The 16,681-nt window shown below is 50.1% G+C and overlaps 1 protein-coding gene across 1 annotated transcript; it reads right to left on the bottom strand.

Annotated features, from left to right (window-relative positions):
• Window positions 1-1,420: 1,420 nt before the first annotated feature.
• Hapln2 (hyaluronan and proteoglycan link protein 2) lies at window positions 1,421-3,871 on the bottom strand. The gene is made up of 5 exons (XM_048356956.1): window positions 3,784-3,871; window positions 2,946-3,299; window positions 2,710-2,826; window positions 2,406-2,588; window positions 1,421-1,705 (listed from the first exon to the last, which is right to left on the bottom strand). The coding sequence occupies exons 1-5, from the start codon at window positions 3,869-3,871 to the stop codon at window positions 1,422-1,424; spliced, it is 1,026 nt and encodes a 341-aa protein (XP_048212913.1). The 3' UTR covers window position 1,421.
• Window positions 3,872-16,681: the final 12,810 nt, after the last annotated feature.

The following is a 16,681-nucleotide window of genomic DNA, read 5'->3' on the forward strand; positions in this document are numbered from 1 at the left end:
TCTTCCCAAATGCTGGGATTACAAGTGTATACCACCATGCCTAGTCACACACACACACACACACACACACACACTCAAGGAAGCAAATTAAGCAAACTACCATGGAAATATTTCTGAAAGGAGCAACTAACTCCTCTTCAGGAAGAGCTCAGGGAGCTCCTTCTGGAGGGATCCACAAAGAGACATTGTCATCGCAGGAGAGGACAACTCCATTCGTGGGGATGCCCTGAAGACCTTCAGGGAGCAGGATGTGGAGGTGGATACAGCTATATTGATGATTCTGACCCTGCACTCGCCTCCACTAACGACTGTGTTTGTGCCTTCAGTTTTCCCGAAAACATAAAAGTTAAAAACAAGTAAAAAAAAAAATTAAATAGAAAAAGAGTTTGTAGACTAAGGAATAAAGAAAATATTTCCGACCAGCTGTATAATACATTTTAAGCTAAGTGTATCAGAGTCCAAGGTTTAGAACACTAAGCTGGGTTAATTTATTATTGGAGGGAAGTGTTTCATGAATGTAGAGTGATGTAGGAGTGCCCAGTGTTGTTTGGTTTCTTTTGGGGGTGGGTATTGGAGGTTGGACTCAGGGCTTGAAGCTCTTACCTGGCATAACCCACCCCCCAGACCCCAGTCCTGGGGCTTGAACTCAGGACCAGAGCACCGTCCCTGAGCTTCTTTTACTCAAGGCTCTACCACGCGAGGCATTACTTCCACTTCTGGCTTCTTTGGTACTTTGTTGATGAGGGAGTCTCAGGGACTTTCCTGCCCGGACTGGCTTTGTGAACCGCGATCCTCCGATCACAGCTGCGCGGGTGACTAGGATCAGAGGCGTGAGCTCCGGCACCAGCGTCATGTGGAACCACGTTCAGACCGGCCGCGTGCGCGGCGTTCGGCAGGCCCAGGGCGGGAGGCGCCCCGCCACGTGTGCACGGCGGCCACGGCAGAAGGGCTGCGGCGCCCCCGCGTGGCGCCTGGCGTAACTACAGCCCGGATCCTCCCGCGCCGGTTCGCGCGGTCCTGCGGGGGGTCAGCGCTTCCACCCGGGCGCTGCCACCCCGCTTCGGCGAGCGCTCCGGGCAGGGGCCTGGGGGGGGGGGCGGCGTGGGCCTGGCGGGAGAGCGCCTGGCCTGTGGAGCCTGGGAGTCTTCGTTCACACCCCCCCAAATCCCGAACCGACCCACCAGCCACCACCGGCCACAAACCGACCCACACAGAAGGTGCCACGTTATTTTACTGGTCTCCACAGAGGTCGGTGAACGCCCCTGGACTGGGGGGGGGGTCGGGGGGCGGGGAGGCCCCGCAGGTCCGCAGGGCGCCGCCCGGCCGCCGCTGGGAAGGCGGCTCCGGGGTGCCCGCTCCTCTGCCGGCGGGAGACACCCCCCCCACCCCACCCCCACACACGCACTGCGACGGCCCTCCCCCTACTTCTCGGCGTAGCAGTAGGTCCCGTAGGCCGCCTGCTGGGGCTGGGGGAAGCCGAAGCTGCGCACCCCGGGGTCGGGGAGGCCCCCGCAGCGCGGCCGCGGCGTGGTGATGGGGAAGCGCACGCTGCCGTCCGCCAGCCACCCGCCGTCGCACTGGTCCAGGCCGGAGAACTTCCAGGCGGCGTAGAGGTGCCCGACCTTGGCCACCGCGGCTCCACGCCGCCCGCACGCCTCGTGCGCTTCAGGAAGCGTCAGCCGCCCCGGCACGAAGAACACGCGGCCTGGGGACCCGAGCGCAGGCAGCACTGAGCGCCGAGGCCGGGGAGGCGCGCGGCGGAGCAGGGGGCGGGGGGGGGGCGGGGGGACCAGGGATCGCGGGGCACCGGGCTGAGCTTGGAGAGGTGGCGGGGGTGGGGGGGTGGGGGGTGGGGTCGGGGAGAGAGTCGGGGCCACTGGGAAGTGGGTTGGTGCTCGGATGGGTGGGCCGGTAGAAAGGGCGGTGGGAGGGGTCGGAGGCGTGGCTCGGTTGGTAGAGCCCCAGCCAGTGAGCCCGAAGTGTCAGGTACTGAGTTCGAGTCCCGATCAAGAACCACCCCTCCCCCCCCCCCAAAAAAAGAAGGAGAACAAGGAAGCCGGGCGCCGGTGGTGGCCCACACCGGTAACCCCCTAGAGCTACTCAGGGGGCTGAGATCTGAGCGCCGCGGCTCAAAGTCAGCCCGGGCCTGGAAGGTCCTGGAAACCCTCATCTCCAATGAACCAACCCGATGGCTCTGGGGTGTTAGCCTTGAGCCGAAGAGCTCAGGGACAGCACCCAGGCCCCGAGTTCAAGCCCCCAGGACCGACCCCACCCCTCACCCCCACCCCCCAAAAAGGGTGGGGTGGGGAGACCCGGAGATCGGCCCCGGGTCCCTCGCCTCCACCCGGACTTGCCCTTCCTCCTCCCCCGTATTGAAGACCCGGGGTGGCGGCCGGGCGGCTCACCCGCCAGCGCGGAGGTGAAGCAGAAGGCGTCGTAGCGGTCCCGCTTGCGGTCTCGGGGCCCGTAGGTGCGGATGCCCGGCCGCCCGGGGCCGCCGCACGGAGCGCGCGCCGTGAGCACCGGGTAGCGCACGGAGCCGTCCAGCAGCCAGCCCGCGTTGCACCAGTCCAGCCCGTCCGTCCACGCTGCGGGAGCCGGAGGAGGGGGGAAGCGGCGGCTTGAGGACCCGGCCCCGGGGTGGCGGGGGGGGGGCGGGGGGCGGAGCTCGGGGGGGGGGCCGGGGCGGCGGGGGGCTGGGCCGCTCACCCTGGTACAGCTGGCCGTAGGTGGCCAGGCGGCCGTCCTGCTCCTCGCACGCCTGCTTCGCCTCGAAGTAGTTGAAGTGATAGCGGCCCCGGCGGGGCTGGTAGGGGAACACGACGCCTGCGGGGTGGCGGAGAGCTTGGGGGTGGGGGCGGGAGCCGGGGAGGAGGGAGGAGGGGGTGGGGGGGCGGCGGGGAGCCGCGGGGCCGGGAGAGGAGCCGGGCGCGGGCGGGCCTCACCCTCCAGGCGCAGGCTCAGCGCCACGCTCTCGTCCTCCAGGCCGTTGATGAGCTCGCAGCGGTACCGGCCCTCATCTTCCAGGCGCACGCCGGCGATGACCAGGGAGGCGTCCAGCCGATGCCCCCGGCGCATCCTGGCGCGGTCTCCCAGAGGCCCGTAGCCGCGGGCGTGCAGGCCGTTGGTGATGAGGATCAGCGTTTCCCGTAGCTCCCCGGGCTCCACTTTGCTCCAGCGCACCTTGTAGCTGGGAGGCGAGGCGCCCAGGACGCAGGGCAGCGTGGCCGTGGCCCCACGACGAGAGTGAATGACCTCGTGGATGGGGGACAGGAGGTAGTGGGGGCCCGGGTGGGGTGCTGAGCAGAGGGGCCACAGTGGCAGGGACCCCCGGATCCTCACTGCCCCACGTGCCCGCCCAGATCCTGCTCCCATAGGTTTTCCCCTGGCTGCTTGCTTGCTTGCTTTTCAGGGGTGCGCGGGGTTGGGTGGGGGTGTGCTGGTCCTGATTGAACTCAGAGCCTGGACGCTGTCTTGAGCTGCTTTTGCTCAAGGCCAGCAATCCCCTAGTTGTACCACATCTCCACTTCCAACGTTTTTTTTTTTTGTACCGGTACTGGGGCTTGAACTCAAGACCCTTCGGTTCACACTTGGCTTTTTGGCTCCAGCCTGGCACTTTACCACTTGAGCCACACCTCCATTTCCTCTTTTGGCTCCCCCACACCTCTCCCTCCCACTCAGTACTGGCTCTCCCTCCTTCCCAGTATACCACCAACAGCTGTCCCCACGGTGGGAGCCTTTTCCCCAGTATGCTCCAGGTTCTGAATCGGGCTAGGCTCTTACCTGGGTTTCCCAGGCCTATGTGGAAGATGGTTAAGGCCCAAGGGAGAAGGAAGCTGCGGAGTGCAGGTAGGGTGGGCTGGCCTGGCATAATGCAGGGTCAGCCAGCACTGTCTGCAGGGCACAAAGAGTGGGCACTCCTTAAAACCAAGTGAATTGGACGGATGAGGCACCTTTGGGGGATTTCTCGAGAAATCTGTCCAACTTAAAGTCAAAGAGTCAGGAAAATGGCCTGGTGACAACAGAAGGTAGAATAGTGTGGCGAGGAAGTAATGAATAACCTCAGCCCTGCTGTGGACACCACCCCTCTTGTGCATTTACACCCCCTCAGCTACCAGGTGATGATTTAGCACTCCTCTCCCTACAGCCCACTCACCCCAGATGTCACTTCCCAAGAATGCCATTAGGATTGCCAGTTTCTGGCGGAGTGTTCCCCCAACACCCTTCCTTCATCCTGAAGCCAAAAACAGTAGCTCCTCACTGCCCTGAGAATAAAATCCAACCTCCTGATCACGGCTTTCAAAGCCCCACTGCTCCAGTCTCTCCTGCCAACAGTCAGCAACCCTATGCTTCCCCTCACCGCTGTACCAGAAAGCTGTTTTTAGAAACCCTTTCAAGCTGGGTGCTGGTAGCTCATGCTTATAATATAACCCTAACTGCTCAGGAGGCTGAGAGCTGAAGATCTTGGTTCGAAACCAGCCCTGGCCAAAGGAAAAAAAAACTGTGAAACTCTTATCTTCCATTAAGTATCAAAAAAAGCTAGAAGTGGAGCTGTGGCTCAAGTGGAAGAGTGCTCATCTTGAGTGAAGCACCAGCATAAAAAATTAAAATTAAAACTGTTTCAAGTGCAACAATCTATTTTTGGTAGCTGATTCCCCTCCCCTATTTTATTGTATTATTACCACCTTGACTTCAAAAAAATAGGCTGAGAACCCCTTGAGCTACTTATTTATTTTTCAAAGCCCATCCCTCTGCATACAAACTACAGAAATTTGAACAAGTCACTTAACATTTCCCTCCTCATCAGTGAAATGTGTATAATGGCATGCCATCCCCACTGAGTAGCTGAAATAGTTAAATAAACTAACATTATATATGTAAAATACTTAAGACAGTGCCTGCCAAGTGTTATGTCTGTATTAGCCGTTATCTCTGTATATAGCACAGTTTCTGGCTCGTAGCAGGAACTAATATGTGTTCATCTTTATGAAGGAACTCACATTGAGGAATTACGGGAAGAAGACAAAGGGCATTAGGAGAGAAGGAACTTCTCTACAGAGCACACAGAAATCTAAAAAGCTGAGCTCCATCTTGCAAACGAGGGCTAAAGACCAGCTTGCAATAGGAGAAACAAGCTGGGTAACAGAAAGAGCTTTCCAGTGGTCAAAGGGAAAATGCCTGGGAGATGTCATAAGTGAGAGAACTACTTCTTTACTGGAAAACTTGATAAATAAAAGTCATCATGGGGACTGAGATTGAGTCAGGGACCAACCACAGTAACAGCAAGCATGAACGTGTTCGAAGTTGAATGTACCAGACACTGCTCTAAGCACGCTTTTTTGTGTGTTGATAGTGGGGCTAGAACTCAGGGCCTCGAGCTTTTGCTTAGCTTTTTCCACTCAAGGCTAGCAGTCCCCTTGAGCTCCACTTTACAACTTGTTACTGGTTAATTGGAAATATCAATCTCTCCAGCTTGTCAATCTGAGCTGCCTTTGAACCTTTTTGTTTGTTTGTTTGGTGTGTTTTTTTTGCTAGTCACGGGACTTAAACCCAGGGCCTGGGCACTGTCCCTGAGCTTCTTTTATTCAAGGCTAGCACTCTACCACTTGAGCCACAATACCACTTCCAGTTTTTCTGTTTATGTGGTACTGAGGAATCAAACCCAGGGCTTCATCCATGCTAGGCAAGCACCCTAAGCCACATTCCCAGCCTTGCCTTTGAGCCTTGATCCTCAGATATCAACCTCCTGAGTAGCTAGGATTACAGGCATGAACCCCTGGTGCCCAACATTAAATACATTTTATTTACTCTTCCTAGCTATCCTGTGACCTCCTGAAACAAAGACACATACATTTCAGGAGACTTTATCTTAGTCACACAACTGGTAAAAAAAAAAAAAAAAAGTAGGATCTACTGAGATTTGAGCCCAGATCGGACAGGCTGAAACTCAATGACTGATTTAAATGACTATTTCAAAACAGGTACACACATACCATCTACAGAGCCCTTGCAGAAAATGACACAGCACCCAGCAACTCCATCACCTACCTTTTAGAAGCTGGCCTCTTTCCAGGGATGAAGGGAGCAACACTTTGCAGCTTTCTGTCCTGCTTAAGGAAAAGGCTCCTGGTAATGGTGTTGTCTGAATTCCTGGGAGTTATAAGCACCTTAAAATCCTGAGTCCTGAGTACAATCAATGTGATTACTCCTTTTGTAGCTTGGAGGGAAAGCTTCTTTCCTGTGCCCAGTGATGTAGCTAAGTGCCAAGATCTGTTTCCCCTCCCCTCCCCCCATGATCAATCCACTTAGCCAGACCGTGACCCATGTCCAGCCCTGTGATTTTTTTTTTTATCGGTAGAGTTCAGTGTCCTGGGACCAGGAGATGATGCTGGACATGTGAAGGGAGCCATGAAGAAAAATGGAGTAAGGGAAGTGGCCCAGGAATGGTCTCCTAGAAGAGAGCAGGAAGCAGGTGCCTGTTGCTTCTAGGTTCTTTTAGACCTGAACGGAGTGGATTGATTGGTCAGAATGAGAGTGTTGGCAGTGAAGATGGCGATGAACTCTATGAGTGTGGCCCAAAGAGCCACAGGTGCCAAACTCCAACTGCCTTTACATTTCCACATGGAAATGGCACCTCTCCTACCCCGCCCCCCATAAGGTCCTCACCTCTGACCTCCAGTGTCTGGGTGTGCATTGCCTTTGGGAAGAGGTGCTCAAGGTAGACTTCAGAACTTCCAGCTGCTTCAAGGACCCTCACTCCTTCTGTCCATCCCCTCTTGTCTGCCTGTCTGTCTTTCCTTTCCTCCTCTGTCTCCTCCCCATCGGAAGCACAATTTCCCATTGTCTCTGTCTTTTCTCCTATTGTTGAATAACAGGGCCCCTTTCTTTATCCCGTGGGTAATGGTGATGAAATGTCAACAGCTGGGGATGTGGGATGCAGGACAGGCTGGCACATACCACCGGAAAAAGATGGGGGGCGGGCCTAGGCGGGAATTGACAACCAAGGGAAAGAAAATGGGAGGGAGGGGGGAGAACAGCTGGTAGGAAGATTGAAATGGAGTCCCCCTCCATACTCCAAACTACAAGATTCTAAAGAGAGTTTGTGTGAGGCCAAGAGAATGGTCTGGTGTCATGGAGGGCAGAGGGAATGGCTAGTATTGTTATAGGAAAGATGGAAATTGCACAACAAGTAGGACTTTCCTGTCCTCAGGGAAGGGACATGGAGATTTCACCCCCACCCCCACCCCATTGTAGGGCTTGAACTCAGGGCCTGGGCACTATCCTTGGCCCTCTTTGTGCTCTACCAATTGAGCCACAGCACCACTTCTGGTTTTTGAGTGGCTACTTGGTGCTAAGAGTCTCACAGGGACTTTTCTCCCCAGGGCTGGCTTCAAATCGCAATTCTCAGGTCTCAGCCTCCTAAGTAGCTAGGTTGACAGGTGTGAGCCACCGGCACCCAGCAAGACAAGATTTCTGAGGATGGAGGGACTTGGAAAGGTTCTTCACCTGGGTGCTCAAAGTGGTAGAGCACTAGCTTTGAGCTGAAGAGCTCAGGGACAGCACCCCAGCCCAGAGTTCAAGCCCCAGGACTGACCAAAAAAAATAATGTAGAAGGTTGGACTACCCTGGAGGTGGGAACAGAAGGATCTCAAGTTCAAGGCCAATCTGGGCAAAGGCAACAGGAGACTGTCTCAAAAACAAACAAACAAACAAACAAAAAGGGCTGATGGCATAGTTCAAGTGGTAGATGCTTGCCTAGAATGCACAAAGTCCTGGATTTAATCTCCTCCAACACCCCCCACCCCACACACAACAAAAAAAAAAAAGTTTAGAGCTTTAAATCGCTTCTTAGCCTTTTTCTCTACTCCATACCAGTAGCGTTTTAGAATTATATACCATCTAAATGAGGCATGGAGAGGTGCTCAGAATGTACTAGATTGCATCAATCGCTGAATGGCAGAGATGGGAAAGGGGGGGGGGGCTTATATAAAATACGGTTGTTAAGTCAAATGTGCGAACTTTCTGCTTTTTCCCAGTTTTTTCTCTATTCCTCTCTGTGACCAAGTCTGATAAGTCATAGGTTTTTCACTTGGGCCATACCCAACCACAGGGACCCACACCAACTAATTCCTCTGGAGTCTGATTGGCTATCTTCCTTTCCACTCCACCCCTGTGTGTAAGCCCTTCCCTCCTCCCAGAACTTCTCTCATGAGAGAGGACAAATAGTCTGCTGTCTCCTTGGACAAGGACACCCTGATCCAGTGCATCTGATTGGCTTTCTCCCAACGCAAACAAACAGAGGGAAGGGAGGAGATAGTATAAATGGCTGGGTTGGCCTCCTCCTCCCGCCCCCCACACAGCAGTTCTGATCTGTGATTTGAGATTCGCTATTATGTGGACCCGTAGAGGCTGAGTTTGGCAAGTAGGAAGGCCTAGAACTATTTGCTAGATGCAAAAGGAACCTTACGAGGATGAATAAGTAGTGAACAAATAAGAATAGGTTAGAAGAGCCTATTCGTTTTCTCAAGGCTTACCTTTCATGCTCAGTTCTCTCCAGGACTCTATGGGGTAAAGCTCTCTAGAGTAAGATTGCCTCTGGCTGGGCAGTGATAGCTCCTGCCTGCAATCCTAGCTACCCAAGAGACTGGGATCTGAGGATCATGGTTCAAAGCCAACCTGGGCAGAAAAGTCTGAGACTTATCTCCAATTAACTATCAAGACAACAACAAAAAAAAAACAACCTGGAATTGGAGTTGTGGCTCAAGTGGTAGAGTGCTAGCCTTGAGTGAACTGTCTGTGAGACAGTGGCCTGGCCCTGAGGTCAAGCTCAGTAACAATACCCCCTCCTGCCCCAGAACAAAAAAAGCATATGTGGGTTAGTGGGTGACACTTGAGACCCATTCATCCTCAAACTAGCCATACCCTCTGAGAACCAGCAGGTCTTCATGGGAGGGAGAGGGAGAGGAGGAGTAGGAGGGGGTGGGGGAGGGAAGGAGGCAGGAGAGAAAGAGGGAGGGAGGGAAAGGAAAAAAAGAATAGTAGAGAGCTGGTTGCCTCTTGCAATCCAAGATACCTAGGAGGATCACAGTTCAAAGCCAGCCCAAGCAGATAGTCTCTTATCTCCAATTAACAAGCAAAAAGTTAGAAGTGGAGATGTGGTTCAAGTGGTAGAGTACCAGCCATAAGCAAAAAAGCTAAAGGAGAACATAAAGGCTCTGACTTCAAGCCTGAGTGCCTGCGCACGTGCACACCCCCCCCCCCACCACAAGTTGTTTACTCTCCCAGGGAATGCATATGTAGTCACAGAATAGTTGATCAATAATCTACAGCTAACAAAGGTGCAGAGGCTAAAGAGTACAAATTGTTAAAATGAAGGTTTTATTGCCCCACAGAGAAGTTAACCACAAATGTGTATTGGTTTTGTTGTTCTGGGAAGTTAAGCGCAGTCTTATTTCAAGTTTCTCGGTGACAGTACAAATCCATGCTCCTCTTATGTCATCTTGTTTCCTTCATTAAAAAGTAAAACTTGAGCAGGAGTTAACAAATAACTCCAATTAGTTTTCCACCTCTCAGTTCCCTGGGGTTAAAGGCAGCACAGGAACACTCCCTTCTCCCTCCAACACAAAGACCCTCCTACTTTACTCCCCCCCCCCCACATACCAATGAGTTTCCAAGGAGACTAGAATTCTCTCTTACATAGGGCTGCTTTGTCTCACCAAAGGTAGGTACCAGAGGAAGTGGCTGGTGTCAACAAGGTCCAGTGCCTTCTTGTAGTTCAGGACACCCTTTGCTGGCTGCTGCCCAGGGGCTACCAGTCCTAGCTCCTCAGTAGTAGACACACCCACTTGTGCAACCTTCAGGGAGCTTTCCTACTGGAGGTGAGCAACCTTCTTGGCAGCCTTCTGGCCTGCCAACACTAGGCATTCAGAACAGGTCTATGGGAGTCCCCTTCCCATTCCTGCAAACTTAACCAGAAGGCATATGGCATAGTGGCTCAGATCAGAAAGAGAAATTTAATAATGGCTTAATTGATCCTAGGGAGAGCTGAGGATGTGGCTCAGCATTACAGTGTTTCTCCAACATGCCTGAGCTCCTTGGTTTAGTCCCCACCACCACCAAAAGAAGAAATAGTAGTACCTGGGGGAGATGAGAGGAGTTAGCTTATTCTTCAATTCTTGCATTCTTCTCACCCCTTTGATACTGGTTGGACTGTTATATGCATGTTTTTTTATATAAACAAATAAAATGATGAAATAGAACATGCCTTTTGTGGGTGTAGGTTTTTTTTGGGGGGAGAAGGGGTATTTGTTTTTGGTCAGTCCTAGGCTTGAACTCAGGGCCTTGGCATTGTCCTTGAGCTTCTTTGCTCAAGGCTAGTTTCTTTTTTTGGAACATTTTTTCTTTTTTTTTTTATTGTCAAAGTGATATACAAAGGGATTACAGTTTTATACATAAGGCATTGAGTACATTTCTTACCCAACTTCTTACCTCCTCCCTCATTTTTCCCCACCTCCGCCCTCCCCATTTCCCTCCCCCCTAGTTGGTTTATATCATATAGTTTTGCAAGTATTGCTGTAAGGCTAGTTTCTACCATTTGAACCACAGCACCACTTCTGGCCTTTCCTGTTTATGTGGTACTGAGGAATGGAATCCAGGGCTTCATGCATGCTAGGCAAGCACTCTATCAGTAAGCCACATTCCCAGCCCATGAGTATGGTTTCTATATCCTCTTAAAAATTGAGTGATTAGGGCTGGAATTAGGGCTAGCCTTGAGCAAAAACAAACCCCAACAAAGCCAGAGACAGTGCTCAGGCCCTGAGTTCAGGCCTGGGCCTGTCCCCCCCCCCAAAAAAAAAAAATCTGAGTGATTAGCCAGGTGCTGGTGGCTCACACCTGTAATCCTAGCTAGTCAGGAGGCTGAGATCTGAGGATCATGGTTCAAAGCCAACCTGAGCAGGAAAATCTATAAGACTCTTGGCTCTAGTAAACTGCTCAGAAAAATCCAGAAATGGGACTATAGCTCAAGTGGTAGAGCACTAACCTGGAATATAAAGAAGCTCAGGGACAGCAGCACCCAGGCCCTGAGTTCAAGCTCCAGGACCAGCAAAAAATAAAGAAAAAAATTGAGTGATTTTATGTACATATGATCATATAAATAATATTTATCAAAATAAACCCCAGGAAATGGAAACGAGTTTTTTTTTTCTTTCTAGCCATTTTTTTTCTTTTCTTTTTGTCTTATTTGTTCATGTATCTGTCTTTGGGAGGGTAAGTAAAGGCACAGAAATGGAGGGACAAAGGGTGAACAACTGCAGCAGTGGTACTCACTGGATACTGTGATAAAAATGAACTACACAATTTGTGGGTGGGGGGGCTGGGGATATGGCCTAGTGGCAAGAGTGCTTGACTCGTATACATGAGGCCCTGGGTTCAATTCCCCAGCACCACATATACAGAAAACGGCCAGAAGTGGCGCTGTGGCAGAGTGCTAGCCTTGAGCAAAAAGGAAGCCAGGGACAGTGCTCAGACCCTGAGTCCAAGCCCCAGGACTGGCCAAAAAAAAAAAAAAAAAAAACCCACAAAAAACAAAAAACAATTTGTGGGTGGGGATGAAAGGGAAAAACAGAGAGCAAGGGAAAGGGTTACCTTTTCCAAAAAGAAATGTACTCATTACCTGACTTACGTAACTGTAATCCCTCTGTATACCACCTTTATAGTACAATAAACAATATAAACAATTTTTTAAATTTACAAAATTGAGTGATTCAGGGCTGGGAATATGGCTTGCATCCTATACATGAAGCCCTGGGTTCGATTCCTCAGCACCACATATACAGAAAATGGCCAGAAGTGGCGCTGTGGCTCAAGTGGCAGAGTGCTAGCCTTGGGCAAAAAGAATCCAGGGACAGTGCTTAGGCCCTGAGTCCAAGGCCCAGGACTGGCCAAAACAAAAACAAAAACAAAACAAAACAAAATTGAGTGATTCCCTTCAAATTCAGTCAGCTTGATTGTGTTGTCATTAATCCTTCCCTCCCAACCCCCAATAGTATCGTCTAAAATATACAGAGTGCTTTCCCAAGCCAGGCACTGCTAATCTTTGATGTTGCTGGTATTCTTGATGTGGTCCTCCATTTCAGATGCAAATAAAGAGAAGGTACTGTTTATTATTCAGTAGATAGCAGGGTTGAGACTTATTTCTAGAGATTCCCAATTGCAGAGCCTACAGGGAGTGATACTCTTATCTCCAATTAATCACATGTAGACAGTTAAAAACAGTGAAGTGGGAGCTGAGAATATGGCCTAGTAGTAAAGTGCTTGCCTCATATACATGAAGCTCTGGGTTCAATTCCTCAGCACCACATATATAGAAAAAGCCAGCAGTGGCGCTGTGGCTCAAGTGATAGAGTGCTAGCCTTGAGCAAAAATAAGCCAGGGAAAGTGCTCAGGCCCTGAGTTCAAATACCAGGACTGGCAAAAAAAAACCCAACCCAGTGAGGTGGAGCTTGCTCAAGTTCATTGAGTGCTAGCCTTAAGCAAAATAATCTCAGAGATATCCCCCCACCCCACAGGCCTGGAGTTCAAGCTCCATAAAAAAAGCAAAAAAAAAAAGCAACTCAAATGGATGTGTATTGGATACCTTGAAACTTGTGGTCCTCTAAGACATTTCAAGTGCAGCAAGCCTACAAAGGAAATGGCCTTGCCTCCCTCACTGCCATCCCATCACCCACACCAACCAGCATTTGTAGAAACCTGTGCTGAGGGAATGGTAAAGCCAGGGCAATGTAGGACAGGGATGTAGGACTCAAGACAGGTCTCAATCCAAAGTGTGAAGAAAGATAGCCACAGGGTATAAGCTCAACAGCCTCCTCTCCCAGCTTAGCACGCTCCTTTCTTAATCAACACTAGGCCCATTTAGTGAAGGCAGTGAATAATCAGCCTCCACCTCTCTTTACCTTGAGATGGCGCTCCTTTGGGGCAGCTACAACCATATAAAGCAACAAGATCCCCTTAGAGTGACCTGGGTAGCTGCAAGACCTCTTATCTACTACTTGGGCAGCAGCCATAAATCCTAGCCCACCATGATGAAGCCCCTGGTCCACACATCCACACCAAAGTCTCTGCCTCATAGCCCCTCCTCGCCCCAGTAGGTTATATAGGTCACCTCAGACAAGAGCCAGTACTTGCCGGTCTGTCCCTTTGCTGACAATAAACTTTTCCTTTGTTATTTTTTAAATTTATTTATTTTTTTTTCTTTTTTTTTTGGCCAGTCCTGGGCCTTGGACTCAGGGCCTGAGCACTGTCCCTGGCTTCTTCCCGCTCAAGGCTAGCACTCTGCCACTTGAGCCACAGCGCCGCTTCTGGCCATTTTCTGTATATGTGGTGCTGGGGAATCGAACCTAGGGCCTCGTATATCCGAGGCAGGCACTCTTGCCACTAGGCTATATCCCCAGCCCCTAAATTTATTTTTTATTTTTTGCCAGTCCTGGGCTTGGACTCAGGGCCTGAGCACTGTCCCTGGCCTCTTTTTGCCCAAGGCTAGCACTCTGCCACTTGAGCCACAGTGCCACTTCTGGCCATTTTTTATATATGTGGTGCCGGGGAATCGAACCCAGGGCTTCATGTATACAAGGTAAGCACTCTTGCCACTAGGCCATATTCCCAGCACCCTTTCCTTTGTTCTTTTTTTGGCCAGTCCTGGGCCTTGGACTCAGGGCCTGAGCACAGTCCCAGGCTTCTTCCCGCTCAAGGCTAGCACTCTGCCACCTGAGCCACAGCGCCCCTTCTGGCCATTTTCCATATATGTGGTGCTGGGCAATCGAACCGAGAGCTTCATGTGTAGGAGGCAAGCACTCTTGCCACTAGGCCATATTCCCAGCCCTCCTTTGTTCTTGCACTTGGATGTCTGCCTGGTTTTCTGGCAAAGTCTAATATATTCCATCAAGGGGCAACAATGCTTCAAAGAGAATAAACTTATTTTATTTATTTTAAATTAATTGTTTCTATGTTTACGTGCCAGAACTGGGGCTTGAACTCTGGGCCTTGGGCTTTCACGGGCATTTTCCTCTCAAGGCTAGTGCCTCACCTCCACTTTCGGGGTTTTGTTTTGTTGGCTGATTAATTGAAGATGAGAATCACACAGGTTTTTCTGCCTGGGCTGGCTTCAAAACTCGATCCTCAGATCTCAGCCTCTTGAGTAGCTAGAATTATATACAGCTTTGAGCCATCAGGGCACAATTAAAATGTTTTCTTCTTTTGTTTGTTTGTTTGTTTTGGCCAGTCCTGGGCCTTGGACTCAGGGCCCGAGCACCGTCCCTGGCTTCTTCCCGCTCAAGGCTAGCACTCTGCCACTTGAGCCACAGCGCCGCTTCTGGCCGTTTTCTGTATATGTGGTGCTGGGGAATCGAACCTAGGGCCTCGTGTATCCGAGGCAGGCACTCTTGCCACTAGGCTATATCCCCAGCCCTTTTGTTTGTTTTTAAACTCACACTAGATGGCAGCAGAGAACAGGAGCTGCTGTGCTGAGACCACTCCTTTTCCTGCTCAGCCTGACCCTCAAGTTACTTACCTACCAATAGAGGCAATTACATATGTACCATGTAGGATAATGGTTGGAATCAAGTCATCCCTTAGCATCCACAAGGAATTGGTTCAGGACCTCTCAAAGAGACAAAAATATGCAATTCTCCAGCCTCTTATATAAAATGGCATTGGGTTTACACATAACCTATGCACAGCCACCTGTACACTGTATATCATCTCTAGCTTACATGATTCACTGAAATGTAAATGTCACATAATGGATTAACACTCTATTTTAAAATTCACATTGTACCTGGGCACTGGTGGCACATGCTTGTAATCCTAGCTCCTCAGGAGGCTGTGATCTAAGGATTGCAGTTTGAAGCCAGCCTGGGCAGAAAAGTCCCCGTGAGACTCTTACCTCTAATTAACTACTCAAAAACCAGAAGTGGAGCTGTGGCTCAAAGTGGTAGAGCCTTGAGCAAAAGCGCTCAGGGACAGCATCCAGGCCCATGAAGGATAAAATAAAGTAAAATGAAATAAAATCAGTATTGTTTTGGGGAAAGTATTGGATTCGAACCTAGAGCTTACACTTCCTAGGCAGACATTCTATCACATAGGTCATGTCCTGAGCCCTAAATTACTACTATTTTCATTGCATTGTTGTTTTCTTTTGATTTTCCCCCCTGAATATTTTTTATTTGCAGTTGATTGAATCCATGGAAACAGAGGGCCAACTGTAAGTATTTGGGGTCTTTTGTTTTTTGCCAGTTCTGGGGCTTGAACTCAGGGCCTGGGCACTGTCCCTGAACTTCTTTTGCTCAAGGCTTGCACTCTACCACTTGAGCCACAGCGCCACTTCCAGATTTTCCTGTTTCTGTGGTACTAAGGAATTGAACCTAGGGCTTCATGCATGCTAGGCAAGCACTCTACTACCAAGCCACATTCACAGCCCAACTGTATTTGTGAAAATGACATTTTAAGCTGTAAACCACAGTGAGAACATGCTTTTTAAGTGATGAAGCACTGGAGACTATAATAATTTTATTATCATAAACTCAAATGGTTAATGATGTAGAAACTTAGAACCTGTTGAGAGGCTGAGGATTAGGAAATAAGCAAAAATCCAAGGGCACATGGACACTCCTTTTTTCTCAACAGAAAGAAAAGTAAATAACATTCTAGTAGGTAAACATTGACAGTACTTGTATGGGATATTTTCTCTCTCCTCAGTTTCATATTTCACAGACAATGAAAATTTAACAAGAATAATCCGTGGGCTGGGAATGTAGCTTAGTGGTAGAGTGCTTGCCAAGCATGTATGAAGCCCTGGGTTTGATTCCTCAGTACCACAGAGACAGAAAAGGCTGGAAGTGGTGCTGTGGCTCAAGTAGTAGTGTGCTGGCCTTGAAGTGAAGAGCTCAGGGACAGTGCCCAGGCCCAGAGTTCAAGCCCTATGACTGACAAAAAAAAAAAAAAAAAAAGGAAAATTGTAAGTGCAAGAACAAGAGAAAAGGGGGATTGGAGGCATGGCCTAGGTGGTAGAATGCCCACCAATAAGTGTAAAATGTCAAATACAAAGTTTGAGCCTCAGTCTTGGACAAAAATGTTTATTCATTTAGCATGGTAAGGCACGGTTTATTCAGAAGTTACAATAGATATAGGGAATATGACAATGGGATTGTTACAGTGGGGAAAAGAAATTCAGTGATATCAAAATACAGTATGGACAAGTGGAATTTATAACCAAGGAGTGGTGTGTGTGTGTGTGTGTGTGTGTGTGTAGGGGGTGTCAGTGTATAGAAAATTACTAATACATGAGGGATGGGTGTGGATTTGGCTAAATCCACACAATCCTTACTGCAGACAGGCCAATGTGGTCCTCCTATTTTACCTTTCCCACACTAGCTGGGATGACAGGTGTGTATCACTGTGCCCATCTTTCCTATTGAGGCTGGGTGAGACTGGATCTCTCGAACGTTCATTTGCCTGGGTTGGCCTGGAACAATTCTTTAGATCTCAGCCTCGTGAATAGCTAAGATTACAGGCATGAGCCTCGCTCTAGGCTTCTGAACTAAAGATTTTTGAGTCAAGAATTCATGGCTGTTCAGTGTGCCACACAGAAATCCTGGGTGACATTTGTAAGTTTCCAAACCTCTTC

The sequence above is a fragment of the Perognathus longimembris genome, chromosome 11, assembly GCF_023159225.1.
Source record: "Perognathus longimembris pacificus isolate PPM17 chromosome 11, ASM2315922v1, whole genome shotgun sequence".
Classification (NCBI taxonomy): domain Eukaryota; kingdom Metazoa; phylum Chordata; class Mammalia; order Rodentia; family Heteromyidae; genus Perognathus; species Perognathus longimembris.

Excerpts from the sequence above, each read along its gene's own strand:
- Hapln2 (XM_048356956.1), bottom strand. The coding sequence starts at position 3,871 with ATGCCAGGCCAGCCCACCCTACCTGCACTCCGCAGCTTCCTTCTCCCT. Across the intron at positions 3,300-3,783 it reads CATAGGCCTGGGAAACCCAG|CACCCCACCCGGGCCCCCAC; the intron begins GTAAGAGCCTAG and ends CCCTCTGCTCAG. Across the intron at positions 2,589-2,709 it reads CTACGGCCAGCTGTACCAGG|CGTGGACGGACGGGCTGGAC; the intron begins GTGAGCGGCCCA and ends CGGCTCCCGCAG.